This window comes from Eublepharis macularius, chromosome 5 (genome assembly GCF_028583425.1).
Source record: "Eublepharis macularius isolate TG4126 chromosome 5, MPM_Emac_v1.0, whole genome shotgun sequence".
Classification (NCBI taxonomy): Eukaryota; Metazoa; Chordata; class Lepidosauria; order Squamata; family Eublepharidae; genus Eublepharis; species Eublepharis macularius.
In genome coordinates this window covers 2973394-2989109 of record NC_072794.1, presented here as the reverse complement: position 1 = coordinate 2989109, position 15716 = coordinate 2973394, and the positions used below count along the sequence as shown (strand labels likewise).

At 48.6% G+C, this 15716-nt stretch overlaps 1 protein-coding gene across 1 annotated transcript; it reads right to left on the bottom strand.

Moving 5' to 3' along the window:
• Window positions 1–2513: 2513 nt before the first annotated feature.
• On the bottom strand, window positions 2514–15290 carry YJU2 (YJU2 splicing factor homolog). Its single transcript, XM_054981596.1, has 8 exons — window positions 15202–15290; window positions 13728–13828; window positions 11847–11991; window positions 11089–11223; window positions 10038–10219; window positions 9560–9680; window positions 7327–7489; window positions 2514–3758 (listed from the first exon to the last, which is right to left on the bottom strand). The coding sequence occupies exons 1-8, from the start codon at window positions 15223–15225 to the stop codon at window positions 3637–3639; spliced, it is 993 nt and encodes a 330-aa protein (XP_054837571.1). The 5' UTR covers window positions 15226–15290; the 3' UTR covers window positions 2514–3636.
• Window positions 15291–15716: the final 426 nt, after the last annotated feature.

Genomic DNA, 15716 nt, shown 5'->3' with positions numbered 1-15716 from the left:
TAGTGGCCACAGATAGAACTAGCCTTCATGAATCTGCCCCTTTAATCCCTCTATGCCTGTGCCATCACGACACCCTCTGGTAGTGAATGCCACACCTTAATCACTCATTGTGTAAAGAAATATTTCCTTTTATCCACTGCCCATCAGTGCCATTAGGTGCCCCTAAGTCCTAATATTTGGGCAGGGGAAGAAAAACTTCTCTCTGTCCATCTTCTCTACTCTTACAAATCTCTGTCATGTCCCCCTTAGTCAGTCACTTCAGCCTTTCCTCACAGGAAAGGTGTTCCAACCCCCGAATCGTGTGGGTTGCTCTCTTCTGTACTTTTTCCAGCTCTGCAATGGCTTTTTTGAGGTACGGTGACCAGAACTGCACACAAGATTTCAAGTGAGGCCCCAACACAGATCTATACAATGCCATGACGATACTGGACATTTCACTTTCCATCCCTTTCCCAACAATCCCCAGCACAGAGTTTGCCTTTTCCACTGCGGCGGCACAGGGGTTGACACTTCCATTGAGCTAGCATCCCCTATGACCCCCCCAAGTCTCCCCCGCTCAGTCTCAGCGAGTTCAGTCCCCATTAGCATGTACCTGAAGTTGGGATTTTTTGCTCCAATGTGCACTTGCCTACACGGAACTTCGTTAGTCACCCAATTTGGGGAGAACCTCCCGGAGCTCTTCACAGTCAGCTTTGGTTTTCACCATCCTGAATAGTTTTGTATCATCTGCCAACTTGGCCACTAGAGTGTTCACTCCCAATTCCAGATCATTTATGAACACATTAAACAGCACTGGCACCGCTTACTTACTTCCATCGTGAGAACTGTCCATTTATTCCGACTCTTTGCTTCCTGTTGTTTAACCAGTTTTCAATTCATGATTACTCGCCCTCTTATCCCATGACTATTAAGCTTCTCATGTCGAAAGCCTTTTGAAAGTCCAAGTAAGTAATATCTACCGGGTCGCCCTTCCCTCCATGCTTGTTCAATTTCTCAAAGAACTCCAAACGATTGTCGAGGCAGGACTTGCCTTTGCAAAAGCCATGAGGATTTCCCCTCAGCAGGCTTGGGCCCACTAGGTGCCTAATACTTCTTTGATTACAGTTTCTATCAATTTGCCAGGACAGATGTTAGGCTAACAGGCCTGCACTTTCCTAGCTCCCCTCTGGACCCTTTTAAAAATCTGTATAACATTTGCTAATCTCCAGCCTGCTGGTACAGTGGCTGATTTTACTGATATGTTACATAAATGGGTTGCACATATGGGTTAGTAGAGTAACAATCTCACATTTGAGTTCCTTAAGAACTCTCCAGAGTTCAGGACCTGGAGACTTGCTGATTTTTAGATTCCCCAGAAGGCCTAAATCTTCATCTCTCGGCACCTCAATCTGACTCACTTCTTCAGACTCCCTCCCTGAAATTCATGGTAAGTGACCCGAGTGAACAGAGGCAAAGAATGCTTCCCTGCCCTCTCCTTTTAGTAGTCCTTTTATTCCTTGGTCATCAGAAGGCCCGACTTGCAAAGGAACATCCAGCGCTGGGATCCACATTCCACCTGGCCTTTTTCTCTCTTTCTTGTATCTTGTCCTTCCTCCAAGAAGTTTGGAGCTCATGGGTCCCTTGTCTACATTTTACCCACATCTTTGAGACAGGTGAGGCTGAGAATGATTTGCCCAAGGTTACGCTCTTTTTCTCTTGCTTCTGTGAACCAGGTCCCACCTTGCCCCATTCTCCATGTCTTATTCTGTATCCTCACTTCTGGTTACCCCACTCACTCCCTGCTTTCTGAGACCCTTCCCAGTCCTCAGCTTCTCTCCTGGAGGTCCAGGCACAGTTTTAAGCCCACAAACTAAAGAAGCTCCCTGGTGTAAAAAATAGAACTGAAGGTGGAAACCCATGACCAAGGGGATCAAAAACAGTCTATCAGATAAGATGTAGGTACAGATATAGTATATATTATAAATATACTTTTTAATTTTAAAAAATATATTATTTTGAAGTGAAAAGTAACTAATTGCTAATATACAATATGAATACAAATTCTTTCAAAATATCATATAAAACATCCACAATCGACAATAGCATGTACAAAAATAGAAAACTGGCCAGAATCGTCCATTCAATCTGATGCAGTAAATATGAGCCCATATATACATCTGAAAGCCTTCCATAAGTTTTTTCTTACAGGTGCACAGAGGAAGGGTGTTCTTGGAGGAAACACCGAAGCCAACTTTTAAGTATCCACTGAACAAATTCAAATGTCTTAATCTGTTTTCTTTTGCAGGTGAAAATGTAATCACAAAGGACAAATTATCTCCACGGACCCAACAAGGGGCCGGCTATTCTTACACTTGTTTCCTACAGGGACTTCTTCGGGGCCATGCGCACGGCCGAGACATGAAGTGCGCCAATACTGACCCCATGAGATGATCCAAGTGTCTATATTGATGTATGGTGGATCGGGTGTATATTAAGATATATTTAAATATATATTAAATAAATATATTTATACTATATTTAAACTGTATCTGTACCTACATCTTATCTGACTGTTTTTGATTCCCTTGGTCGTGGGTTTCCACCTTCAGTTCTTGTAGTTTTAAGCGCAGCAAAACCGACAAGATTTCCCTTTCCCGTTCCACAAGCTGGACGGCAAACACTCCCAGCACCTTCAGGGCCAGAATAGTTGGAGAGTTCATGAACGTTCTGTAACATTACACCAGCCTGGTCAACCAATGACTGAAGCCTTCCCATAATCAGTGCAAGGCAATGTAGACATTACAGACGGAGGATAAAGAGGGGAAGAAGGGGGACGTGACTGAGTTGGAAGAGAGTCTATTTACTTGAACGTTAAAATTCATATATGCCATACAGAAGGAAGGGGGAAAACTCCCATCAAACTCAAGTGTACAGGTAGGCAGCTGTCCCGCAATGCCCCTCTCTCTCTGCCCCCCCCCCCAACATATCCCTCCTGATCTTTGAGGGCTGCATGAACAATCTGTTTATAGGATTATGCTGATTTCCCCCAAATCCTTGAGAATCCTTCTCGAACATGTGGCGAGTCAAGCATCTTGCTCTGTTCTGTTGAATCCAAATTATGAGGTGATGAAGCTGAGCTTTACAGCCCTTTGTTAGCTGCTGATTGGGAAGGATTTATTAACTCTTACGAGGCAGTTTCCCCACTTTGTCTGCCAGGGGGATCCTACCTCGCTAGGGGCAGAGACAGTTCTGCACCAGTCACCTGATCCTCGATGGCTTGGCTTTCTCTCTAAAATGCCAATGGGAACTTAGCCAAAAGCAGCACATGAGCACCCGAAAATCTCCATCAGTTCCTCCATCAAAGGATTCGCTTCCTGCAACTGTTGTTTGTTGTTATCAGCACCAGTGACAGAGAAGTGCAGCAGAAGGTATTGACCAGTGAATGGCACCCAAGGTGCCATAGGGATGGGTCGGTTCTAAAAAAACACTGTTTTCACAGCAGAAGTGTCCGTGAAAAGCAAAAAACAAACATGCCTCTTGCAGATGGTCAGAAATTCTCTTGTTTTCTCCGCTCCATCGGCGACTGGATTCATTTTCCACAAAGGGAATGGGGCAAAGTTGGGGCCACGGGCTCTTCCTCCAAGTTCGGGATAGCAGTCAATCGCTCTTACTGTCCTCGCTGTCCGAGTATGCTCCCAGAAGGCTAAGTGAAGAGCCCAGCATTCTTGACCCTGAAGACCGCGAAGAATCGCCAGCCTCTGTGCTCTGACTTCCAACACCTAGGAGCCAAAGGGGAGGGTTGCACAGTCATGTACTGGACAGAGGAACCCACCCAGCCACACAAAAGGAAGAGGGAGGCTCTAAAAGCGAACTGGGGCATCCCTTCTGCTGGATGCCTTGCACTGCAAGACCTTTCTTGCCCTAGTTTAGATGCTGGAGAATGAGGAGGGAGAGCTGAGGCAGTAAGGGAGACTCCATGGCTTCTGGAGGGGGGATCCTATTTTCAACGCTCTCTTATATGCAAAGTAAGTGCAGAAAGCAGCTGGAACCTCTCACTGCTGAGCCAGCCTTTGAATGGTGGGAACATTTAAACCAGTGGCTGGAATGGCAACCAAGGGTCAGTCACTCGCCCTTAGCCTAACCTACCTCACTGGGTTGCTGTGTGGATAAAAAGGGGAAGGGAGAACTAGGTATGCCACCCTGAGCTCCTAATGGAATAAAAGGAGGTATAAAAAAGGAATTCACAGATACGATTCCAAAATGGCATTCCACACCCGCACTCTGATGAAGTGTGGTCCTTTATCACTTTGGATTCCACCACCTCATTCTGTTGCAGGTAAAGATAAAACTTTAAATGCCTCCCAGGAATTCAATCCTGTAATCCGATCTCTAACCATTTCAGATCCTAAAGCCCCCACCCCATGCCCCCACCTCCAACATGAAATCAACTGCATTGTTTACTGCGTGACAATCTTTTCTCTATCCCCCGCCCCCGCCATCTCTCACAGGATGACTGAAGACCCAGATCAAATCACCACCATTATAAATGAGAGCAGCGCTTCCCTCATCTAGCGTGCGTCTTCCCTGCCAAGGAAAGCAAGGAAACGCTGCTCCACCAAAACCCATTTGGGATACAGGTGGATAAATGCCAGGGTTGAGGTCACTGAACAAGATAATGGAGTAGGAATCAAATATTGTGCACCACCCAGGAGTATAAACTCAAGGACTGCATACGGCACACTCAGCAATGCAAGCAGCAAGGGTCAGAAATGCCACCCAACGGGACCACTGAGCCTAGCTAACGGGTTTGCCTCTTGACAGAATCAGCTGCAATCAGGGTTGCGATCAGGAGTCACAGGAGCCCTTCCCCCAACATCAGGGGGCATCAGGTTGGCCACTGCGTGAAGCAAGATGTGGGACGAGATGGGTTGCCAGCCTGTCTATTCGGCACTCATCAGACCTCCCCTCGAGCCCTCTCTCCTGCACACTGAAAAGGGCTGAACAGCTTCAGAGGTTTTTGAATGATCCATCAGCTCGTGATCCATTCCAGTCCAACTTTGGGACTGGGACTGCTTTAACAGCTCTGGCTGATGACATCCGGCTCCAGCTAGATAAGGGCAGATGTGCACAGCTGATTTTATTAAATCTGTTAACTGCGTCTTTCCTTCAAGGAGGCTCAATGAGGGTGGTCATGGGGGACGAGGGTTCGTCCCGATGGGAACTACACTGTGGGATATAGATATATATATATGGGCGCCCTCTAGCGGATATTGTTAGGAGGGTTGGAGTTAGATGCCATGGATGCCACCAGTATGCAGATAACACCCAGCTCTGCCTTTCACTTGAGAAGCAACTGGAAGCACACACGCCTGGATGCTGCGGTGGAGTGGCTGAGAGGAAGCTGGCTGCAGTTCAATCCTCGGAAAACTCAGGTCCTGTGGCCGGGAAGGACTTCAGCTGTGGGGAATTTTTCACTGCTGATGTTTCAGAAACTCTGTAAGGAAGAGCTATCCTGGCATGCTTTTGCTATCTAATATTCTTCTGTGAGGCAGAGCAAATTGCCGTGCATTTTATCTACCAGCAATTTTTATGTTATTTGCAGGGTCTTGTAGGCTGGGGTTGAGACTAGAGTGGGTTTTAAGTATTTGTATTAGGCTGCTGTTCTATTGTGATCACATTAAATATTATATTTTTGTATCGGTTTTAGCTGTTGTGATTGTTGTGAACAGGTGTAGACAAACTGGGACAGGTTCAGCGGAGAGCAATGAAGATGGCTGGGGAGGTGGAAAACAAGTCTGAACCCAGAGCAGAGGCACTATCTTGCTTTTCAAGTATTGGGAAGGGCTGCACCATGGGAAGTTGGAAAAGTCTAGCTCTCTGCTGCTAATGGGCTTAAATTAACAGAGGGGAGATTTCAGCTGATCAGCAGGAGAAACCCCCTAGCCTTAAGAGCAGGTGGACAGCATCATCCACTACACAGGCTGGAGGGGGATCCTATGATCCATCACGACTGCTCTTATGTTCTGACTGGTTCAGAGAGCTTTCCCCCACCCCTGTGAATGGCTCAGGTTCAAAGCAACCAAGAGACTTTTTTGGCGGGTTCAGTTCCATGGAAAGCATGCCTCTGAGCTGGTTTTTGGACAAGAGTTCAGGGTAGGCCTGATACCTTGACTGCAGCCCTTGCAAATGTGTATTTGCTTTGTTTCTTGTTCAGATCAATCCTTTTTGAATTAGGCTCTTTTGGCCTGGCTAGGATACACTTATGTTTATGGCCTTTTCTTTGTAGGGGGCCCCCTCACTGATTTTGGACAGAGAGTTTTTCCTTTGAAGACTGGGGCCTCACAGCATTGCTGGTTCCCAGTCTGATAAGACTAGTGACTATCTCTGGAGGTGTGACATTTTCAGAGACAGGGCCTTGGAAGACCATCTCTGGTGATCCAGCTAATTAGCGCATAGCCTTCTGGGAGAGGAGAGCCCAGTCCTCGACCTGCACTTACGAGGCTTGGTAACTGGAGTACTGCCTCACAGGCCTAGTCCATCTTTTCTTGGTTCTTTTGCTCTGGCTTGCTGCAGGCAGCGTGCCTTTAAAATGTGTCTTTCTGAGGTTATTATCTGTTCCTCTCTGGGTTCCTTCCTGGTTCCCTTTGGGGTCCCTTTGTCCAGTTTTTGCTTTGAGTCTACTCCTGCTTGATGATCTAACTCTGGAGACTGCGTTGTGGGTGGGAACCCATAGCCAGTCACTCTTTGGCATCTGTCTTTTGGATTTCCGGACTTGTCATCTTGAAATATTGTGGAATTCTACTATCTGGAATCAGCTTAGGGATTTCTAGTGCACGCTTGCAAAGTCAAGTCGTCTTTGTTGTATTGCTTCTCCTGCTACAGTCTTCTAGAACAGCTGGCTTTTTGCACTGCTTTAATAAATTCTATTCCCTATATCTTGTGTGGAGTCATTCGTGTTACTGTTTCAATCTGAATCCAGTACCTTGGCCAATTTGCCATACACACACCTAGTTAACTTGTATCTGGGCTCAGCCTGCCAGATGCCAACTTGCAAAGTTGACTTCTGTTTGCTTAGATCCCAGAGGGTTTGAGGCTTGCCCCTTGGTCTCGAGCAGCAGGCTAGTTCCAAGGGGCTGATGGTGGCTGTTACCTGGGAAGGTGAGGCTTCGCTTCTCAATTCTGCATTTTGCTTTTGTCACCACTGAGAATTAGGGCAGCCCTTCTGGGAGATCCCAAATGGGGCAGCCCTCCTTCTCCTACACATTCAACAAGTCAGTTCAGCACTGCAAGCTGCATTTGTCTAAAAACTCAGCCCCAAAGCAACAGCCCCCCTCTCTCCTTCATCACCTGAGCCCCCCAGCACATTCTGAGCACCAGCTCCATTGGCAGGGCTGCAGTTTGGCTTCTTCTTGGTCACCACCAGCCCCGAGAGCACATCCTTTCCAGACAGCTTGCCGATGCTCCGCTCCCAGGATTCCACCTTCTGCTTCTTGGCCTGGGGCTCCGAGTCCTGGGATGGGGGGGCAGAGAAAGGAGGAGATGTTATACACCCACTTGAGTGTTCTGAAACGGTTGCCATCCTTATTCGGAAACTGAAGATCTGATGGGAAAGATCTTTTTACTGGGAAGGGAAACAGGGCAGAGGGCTCGCTGTCCTCACTGAAGGTTCCAGGTTCCCTGCCTGGCATCTCCACTGGAAGGAAACAGGACAGGAAGGGCAACTTCCCAGGACAGACAACAGCCAATACGCAGCATAAGATGTACCGACCAAAAATCTACACCTATACTTTCACAGTGTTGCATAGTGGCTAGAGCCAGACTACCATCTGGGAGAGCTGGGTTCAACCCCCCACTCTGCCATTCAGCTCTCCAAGCTTTTCTCTTGACCTGCCAAGCAGCACACCGTAACTCTCTGGTTCCACTCCCCACATCTCAAAGAGAGCCCTGCTCTGATCCTGAGCTGATCCGGTGCCAGTCGCTCATTCTCACGCTCAGCCTCGTCTACCTCACAGGGCTGTCGTGAGGACAACACGTGGCTCTGAGCTCCTTCAAGAAATGATATAGACGTACTAGACAGACAGATTACTTTTTCATACCTCAGTGGCAGAGTACATGAAGAAGGTCTCAGGCACTGGATCAGTCCCAGCATCGAGCGGGGCTGAAAGTCTGCCCGAGACCTCAACACACGGCTCCTGGTCAGAGCAGATAGTCTCGGGCTGACGCACCGGCTCAGAAGCTTCCATGGGGGGCATGCCGGAATAGCCTTCCTCGGAGCGCCATTGCCCAGGAATGAAGCACTCCAAGAAGGCTGATTGCTAGCTTAGTGGGGGGGGGGATCAAATTCTGTGCCAAGAGAAGCCGCATTTCAGCTTTCTTAGTTCATCTTAGCGTTTGGCACAACTGACCCTGGTTTGGTGGCCAGGGACACAAACAAGGAGTTCTGCAGTAGATGGAGCCCTGCTCCCCAGACCCCGGCCGCTTCTCCCCATCTAGCTATGAAGATGCCCACACACTTTCTGGCACATCTTGAGAGCTGAGAGAAGGGAAAGGGCCCAGCCTCAGCCTTAACTCCACCACAAACTCCTTAGGCAGCCACAGGTGACTCTGTTTTCTCTTTCTCACCTGTCGTGTGTGGAGAATTGCAGTCTACTACCTCACAGAGCTGTTGTGACGATAAAAACACGCTGCATTTGATCACTGAAAGTGGCTTTGAAATTGATAAGTACTGCAGATGGACCAAAACTATCAAAAATGAAATTCAGAGACAAAATGCAAAGCTTTGCGCTGTTGCAAGAAATATCAAGTGTACAGGCACAGGACATTGGGCTTAGCAGCAGCATAGGAAGGAAGGATCTCAGGACTGCCTCTGATCACACGCTGAACATGACCGGGCTGTGTGATGCAGCTGCAAAAATGACCAATATGGTTTGAGACTGAGAAGCACAGTATCTGAAGTCAGGAAAAACAATAGTTAGTCCCGCTCTGTTCTGTGCTCATCAGTTCTGGATGCTGCCCTTTAAGAAGGATATAGACACACTGGAACAGATGCAGAGGGGAGCAACCAAGATGGTCAGGGGCCTGGATAACAAGTCCCAAGAGGAAAGGTTGAAGGAACTGGGAATGTTTGGCCTGGAAAAGACTCCGGGAAGAAATGATCACATTCTTCAAATATGTAAAGGGCTGAGACAAGAAAGAGGGCGAAGGGGAGTACTCTGCCGCTACAGAGGGCCAGAAGGTATAACGGGCTTACGTTACTCAAAGGTAGTTGGGAGAAGCCTCTTAACACAGAGCGCAGCAATGGGACCAACTGCCTCGGGAGGCGGCGGGCTCTTTCCTACCGGTGGTCTTCAAGCAAAGGTTAGAGAAGACCCCACCTTTGGATCTTCCACGCTGAGCAGGGGGCTGGACTAGGCTGTCTCTAAGGCCTTTCCTGCAGCTCACAATCCCAGGTCTGGGTATGGCCTGTGCCCATTCTGTGGCTGGACAATCCCTGCTCCCAGTTGAGGAGAACACCTCTGGCTGCAACACGACCACCGACAGCATCACGAGAGGGGGGAGGCCGTGGGGCCCCGTCACCTACCTCCTGCAGGATGTCCGTCGGCTTCGCTTTCAGAAAAGGCTTTGCAGGGGCTTCAGCAGACTCTTCGTCAGAGTCCGAGTCTTCCAGCAACCGCCTGCCCTGGGCTTGCTCCAGCATGGCTCTGCCAACAGGGAAAGGGGAGGGGGGCAGGACACGGGAGCAGTCAGGAGCATCCCCTGAGCCTTCTGGTCTTCCCTCTGGGGGGCTTCAGCCAAAGTCCTCCTCCTCCTCTGCCCTTTTCTCCCACCCTTTCCCTCTCCCATCTCTTAGGCTAGGGCCTGAAGGCAGAGTGTGATTATTTCCATCTAGGGCACTGGGCATTTCTTTAGTGCCACTCTGGGGGACTGCTTTTTTCCCTAAAAAGCAGAATAACCAATACATTTTAAAAAGCAAAGCATTCCTCTGAGCTCCCAAAGGCAAGGACAGTGGTGGGCACGAGGCCAGGCCCCAGGCTCTGCTGGAAAACCTCCCTGCTCACTTCATCTCCCTCTCGTCCTCCTCCAGCGCCAGCCGCTTCTGCTCCTCCTCATAATCCTTGTACTGCTGCAGCATGGATTCAAAATCCACATGGGCCTGGCGCTGGTTCAGCTCCTTCAACTCCTGTAGGTTCTCCAGAACTTCCATCTCAAGCTTGGAGTCTTTGGTTCTGTTCTCCAAAACCTGGCAAGAAAAGCAGACACGCCTATTAAGAGCTCAGCTTTTTTTGGGGGGGGGGGGAGGTGTCAGCTCATAAATTAAGAAGCAGAACATCAAGGGGGTGTGAAGGGATTAGTTTCCATGACCTACACAGCCTCTTCTGCCTGGCATCGAAAGGGCTTCATGGATTTAATCAAGCAGCGTGCACGCGCACACTTTAAAAGCTATCCTAAATCCCAAAGGACTAGACAACTGCTAGACAGACAGACTCTTCTCAAGAAGCTGAATTCTTTCAGAGATTGTTTGACTTTTACATGGGGGAATCTGTCTAATCTTGTCCAAAAACTGACAACATCAGCGTCACCTCCAACAGTATTCAGATAGCAGAAGTCATTTCTGTAGGGAAACGGTCAAGAGAGGATTTTCCATACGGTACTGCTCTCAAAGTAAGCAGATGCAATTTCACACCCACTTGCTCAAGGGACAGGAGTGTTGGTTGGCTCTGCACAAGCATGACTGTCCACTTGCAAACGATACTAAAAACAGAAACGGGATACTTGGCTTTAGCTCCCACAAAGCAGAAGCAAAATTACATGGATGCTCCTGCAGTGGATTCATTTGGCTACCTGAATACAAGTGACGCAATCTATTCTGCAGCTTACTTCAGGAAGACTGGTTTTATCATTTAATAGGTTTAGTTTTACAATTACTGTATTTGACATAGTTATTTTGCAACAGCCCACGATCAAATAAAGCAAAGCATCATGAACTGGCTTGCAAAACTCCTGCACTCAGTGATTCAGGGAGACATGCTTCTGGAATGAAGAGGTCTGGAAACATGACCAAACAGACTGTTTGCGTGAAGGCTCTGCTGGCTGGGCCTCATGAAATACCTTCATCGGGTTGTTGAGCTCTTCATCTTCTCTCTCCTTCTGCAACCGCTTCTCTTCCTCCTCCAGCAGCTTCTCCGCTTGGAAGTTCCGCGTGGCCCCGTGCTCCATGGCATAGTCAGTGTTCTCAGGGTCTGTCTGAGCAAGACACAGGCAGGAAACATTTCAACCTGTGTCATTAGGAGAAGTTTGTGCGCCAGCTAATTTATAGTCTCAAGGCCACTTGCTACAAAGTGGCTGTCTGGGGGAAAGAACAGCCAGAACCCAACCCCCCCCCCCTCCCTGGAATGTTCACCTCCACTGAAACAGGTACCTCCCTCTTTTTACGTAACCTTGTAACTCCCAGCACAAACTCCATCCTCTTCTACTCCCAAAAAATCTTCTGCACATGCCACAGGACTTGAAGGAGTGGAATTGGTGGCAAATACAAAAAGTAGCTGGCTCGGAAATTCAGCCAATTTTTTGCAGACCTCTCTGTACACTGTCATAGAGCAGAGGTCGGCATACATGGATTTTCTGACAGGCAGGATAGGATGAGAGATAACAACCGGCCCACTATGAGTTTTGTGGCTGTGTGGAAATATGGGTTTTCCTAGGCAAAAGTCCAACACTGTACCCACTTCACCATTCAGGGATAAAGAACATCTTTTTATTACATGACTTTTCCAGCAACTAATGGACCATGTGCAGCACAAAAGGATCCAGACAAAGAAGTGACCGGTTTAGCACTGGGTGAGGTGCATGATCCAAAGAGTCTTTACCTTGAAGGTGATTTCCGCAAGGCACCGGGTGCATTTGATGTAAAACCGAAAGATGGGAAGCCCCAGATATGATTCACTCTGGACTGTCTCCTTCCGGGCATTAAACTTCTTGCCCTTGTAGATGTACTCGCCACATGTCTTGCACCTAATTGCAGTAACAACAAACAAACCTGGCATCTGTAGAGTATTTTCACACATTATGCTGTTGCAATCCTGATAAAAGCCCAGTAAGGCAGGTCAGTTGTTATCACCCCCACACTGTAGATGGAAAAACTGAGGCGGAGAAGCCGTTTAGCTGCTTTGTGATAGAAGTGAGATTCAAACCAAAAGCATCCGTATCTACTTACTCATCTTGCTCTCTCTCCTTGGAACTCAGAGTGGAATATGCGGCTGTCCCCATTCCCACTGTCTGCCAACAACCCTGTGAGGTGGGCTAGTCCAAGACAAGATAACTGGTTCAAAGTCACCCAGTGAGCTTCAGAGCAGAATCGGAGTTTCAACTGGGGAGACCCCCAATCCTAGCCTGATACTCTAAGCACTACACCAAACCATGTAGCTCAGTCTCTTAACCATTATGCAACAGCCACATTGAACCTACCAAGTAAAACAAGCAGGACCTCTCAGTCACAGCCACTGAAGATGGGGGGCGGGGGACAAAATTGTAGGGGCCTTGCTCACCTGTGAAGCTGAAAAGGTCATGAAATCTCTTTAACGTAATGCTCAGGTCGGGTCTGGGTGGCACGAGGGATGGGCCCAGAGGGAATCTGTCTGGATACCCACAGGGGCCCTCCGAGTTTGATGCTCTGATCATTACGTGACACCAGCTTCTCCATTAAGTGCAATGGTCCTAATTATACTGATTGACTCTCTTACAGTCTTTGCAATTCCAGAAACATTTACAAAAAAAATTGACTGGACTCTGAAGCTCCAGAAACTTTCAGAAGAAACACAAACAAGGCGGGTAGAAGAGTAAAATAAAACAAAAGTCCAATAGCACTTTAAAGACAAACGACATTATTTCAACATGAGCGTTCACGAGTCACACCTCTTTTCCTCAAACATGTGGAGGGAAACTAAACTGGGAATTCTATTTAAAGGGATGAGTTGGAGGGATGAGACAGAGGCAAGTGTGAATTCTTCTGTAGTCTTTTATGGGTAAATTCTCCGGGTAAGTGACTAGAACCTAATTAGCAGTTACAAACAAATAAGCAAGGTGATAAAGTTGTCATAGGAGTATCTTACCTTATTCCATGATCTCAAGACATGGTGTTAAAAAAGGTTTTTAAAACATATTATTTAAATAAGGCTGCAGAAAAATATTTTTGGTTCCTAGAAGCCTGTATCAAAATTCTGGAGAAAAAGGATGATGACATGAAAGACCAAACAGCCAATGACCTCCAAAAGATTTAGGAGATGAGACCTGTGAAAATCCCATAGGTAAAAATAGTCCCCTGTGCAAGCACCGAGTCATTACTGACTCATGGGGACAGCACATCACGACGTTATCTTGGCAGACTTTTGTTATGGGGTGGTTTGCCATTGCCTTCCCCTGTCATCTACGCTTTGCCCCCAGGAAACTGGGTACCCATTTCACCAACCTCGGAAGGATGGAAGGCCGAGTCAACCTTGAGCCGGCTACCTGAACATGGCTTCTGCCAGGATCAAACTCAGGTCATGAGCAAAGCTTGGGCTACAGTACCACTCTGTGCCCAAATTTCAGGGAAATGGCATCCAGGGGATCCATAATCTCTATAACCCTGGCAAATAAACAAATATATTACCCTTCAACTTTCCTGACTAACAAAATGCGGATAGGATCTTGAGATCACTAATGAAAGGTGCTCCAATAATTCTCAAGAAGAAAACAGATCTTTCTCTTACCGCATGTTAAAAGGAGCCATCAACCGGACCACATACTGCCGGTCCTTTGGAAGTTTAAGTTTGGGGATCTTCGATGGATCAAAGTCTGGAGGGTAGTATTTCTAGGAGGCAAGGAAAGGAGCGTCAGGCAAGGGCATGGGATTCAGAGGGTCCTCTGCAGACTGGTTGCAAAAATCATGTGCCATGACTAGAAGACAGCCACTCTCCCCTGATATAAACACACCCCAAAGGAAGCTCTCAAGCACCAGACTGCCCACTAGCTTGCTGCATAACAGGAGTAATAACACCAGTAACAACATCCCAATGGCTTCCCTCCCAATTCCATAATTCCACTGTCAACCTGCCAACAATCCCAATGAACATCCATGTATGTCTAGGCTGAACATTTTCCTCACCACCACCCAACCCCATGTTTGGTCCAAAGACTGCGTATCCTATGTATCTCACAGAACGTAGGACACTGTCTGCTATTAACTCAGATCATCTAGCTCAGTAAGGTCTATTTTGACTGGTGGTTCTCCACCCACCCACCCACCCCATAATATTTTGAGCTGGAGTTCCTGGCATTTCAGCTACACCACTTACAGCCCCGTATAAAACCCAACTCATAGTCATCTCTTTCCTCCTTAAAAGTCTTCCCATAAGCAAAGGGCAGTCTTGTAGTCATTAACTCCTCCACAAAATCAGCTGGTCACAACAACAACAACATTCGATTTATATACCCAAGTTACGCCTGCTTCATACTTTCATGTAACGCCTGTCTCCAATGTCAGCCCCTGCAAGCCTCACCATGACCTTCCATGCTTGAAGCACCAGCGAGTTCCTAACACTTTCCCATTCCTTTCCTGCAGCCCCCAGCAACTCCGGGCCTATATTGCTGCATCTCGGCCAGTGCAAAGGCACAGAGTGGGGAAATGGGCAGAGCGATGGAGTAGGATCTGGGAGGCCCTCTCAGATCCCCACACCGCCAGGGAAGCAGGCTAGGCCAGCCAAACCCTCTCCACCCCACCTCCCTCACAGGGCTGTTGTGAGGATAAAATGGAGGAGACTGACGCCAGCTGCTTCGGGGCCCCTTTGGGGGAAAAGGGGAGGGATATGACTAACGCGAATCAATACAAAGAGGAGCCAAGAACAACCTGCCCCTTGGACCCCGCCCCCCGGAAAAGCTTCTCCTTACTGAGAATCAAACCCACGCACCCACCCCGGCCTTCTCCTGGCCCCGTCCTCCGCAAGGCTTCCTCGTCCCTGCCCCACAGCCCAGGGCGAGGCCCACCCCCGGCCCCGGCCCCAAACGCCCCTGCGGCGAGATCTTAGCTTCTTCTGGCGCCTCCACCCCACGGGCCCCGCGGCTGCCTGCCCCACCAGCGGCCCGGCCAGGCCGGGCCGGGCCGAGCCAGCCCTCCTTTTTTGGCGCCGGCGCCCAGACCCCACAGGCGCCCGCCCCGCAGGGCCCCACGGCCTCCCCTGGACTAACGTTTAGGACTTTCCTCTCCGACATCGCGACACCCCTTCACAGCAGCTCCGCCGCTTCCCTCCTCAGACGCTCAGCGCTTCCGATGTGGCCGGCCCGGCCCGCCCCTCCCGCTGCTATTGGCCGCCGCCTCCCGCTCTGTATCGCTATGGGCTTTTGCGGCCGTCTTTCAAAACTGAGCCCCGCCCATAGCTGTTCTTGCGCGCTGCCTGCGTGCGTCCGCTGCTGAAAGCGGTCCGGTGGTGCAGCAGAAGCTCCGTGCTGTGAAACTGGTTCCGCAGGACAGCTTGGCGGCCTTCGGTCTCACTCTCGCGTCAAACCCGGTTGCCAAGGCACGCAATTGCCCAACATGTTGTAGGATTAACGCTGGGGTTGTTTTTAACTGTTGGATATCAATAAATATTTTTTAATATTGTGTTTACTTTCTATTTTGAAAGTCGTCTTGGGCAGGTTCTTGGAAGAGTAGCATAAGTTTTTCTGAATAAATAGGGGTTTTGCATCTCCCCTGCCCTGAGAAT

Coding starts and splice junctions, on each gene's coding strand:
- YJU2 (XM_054981596.1), bottom strand. CDS start 15,225: ATGTCGGAGAGGAAAGTCCTAAAC. Junction 13,829..15,201: donor CGGAGAGGAAAGTCCTAAAC/GTTAGTCCAGGG, acceptor CTTGCCTCCTAG/AAATACTACCCTCCAGACTT. Junction 7,490..9,559: donor CGACGGACATCCTGCAGGAG/GTAGGTGACGGG, acceptor CCCCCATCCCAG/GACTCGGAGCCCCAGGCCAA.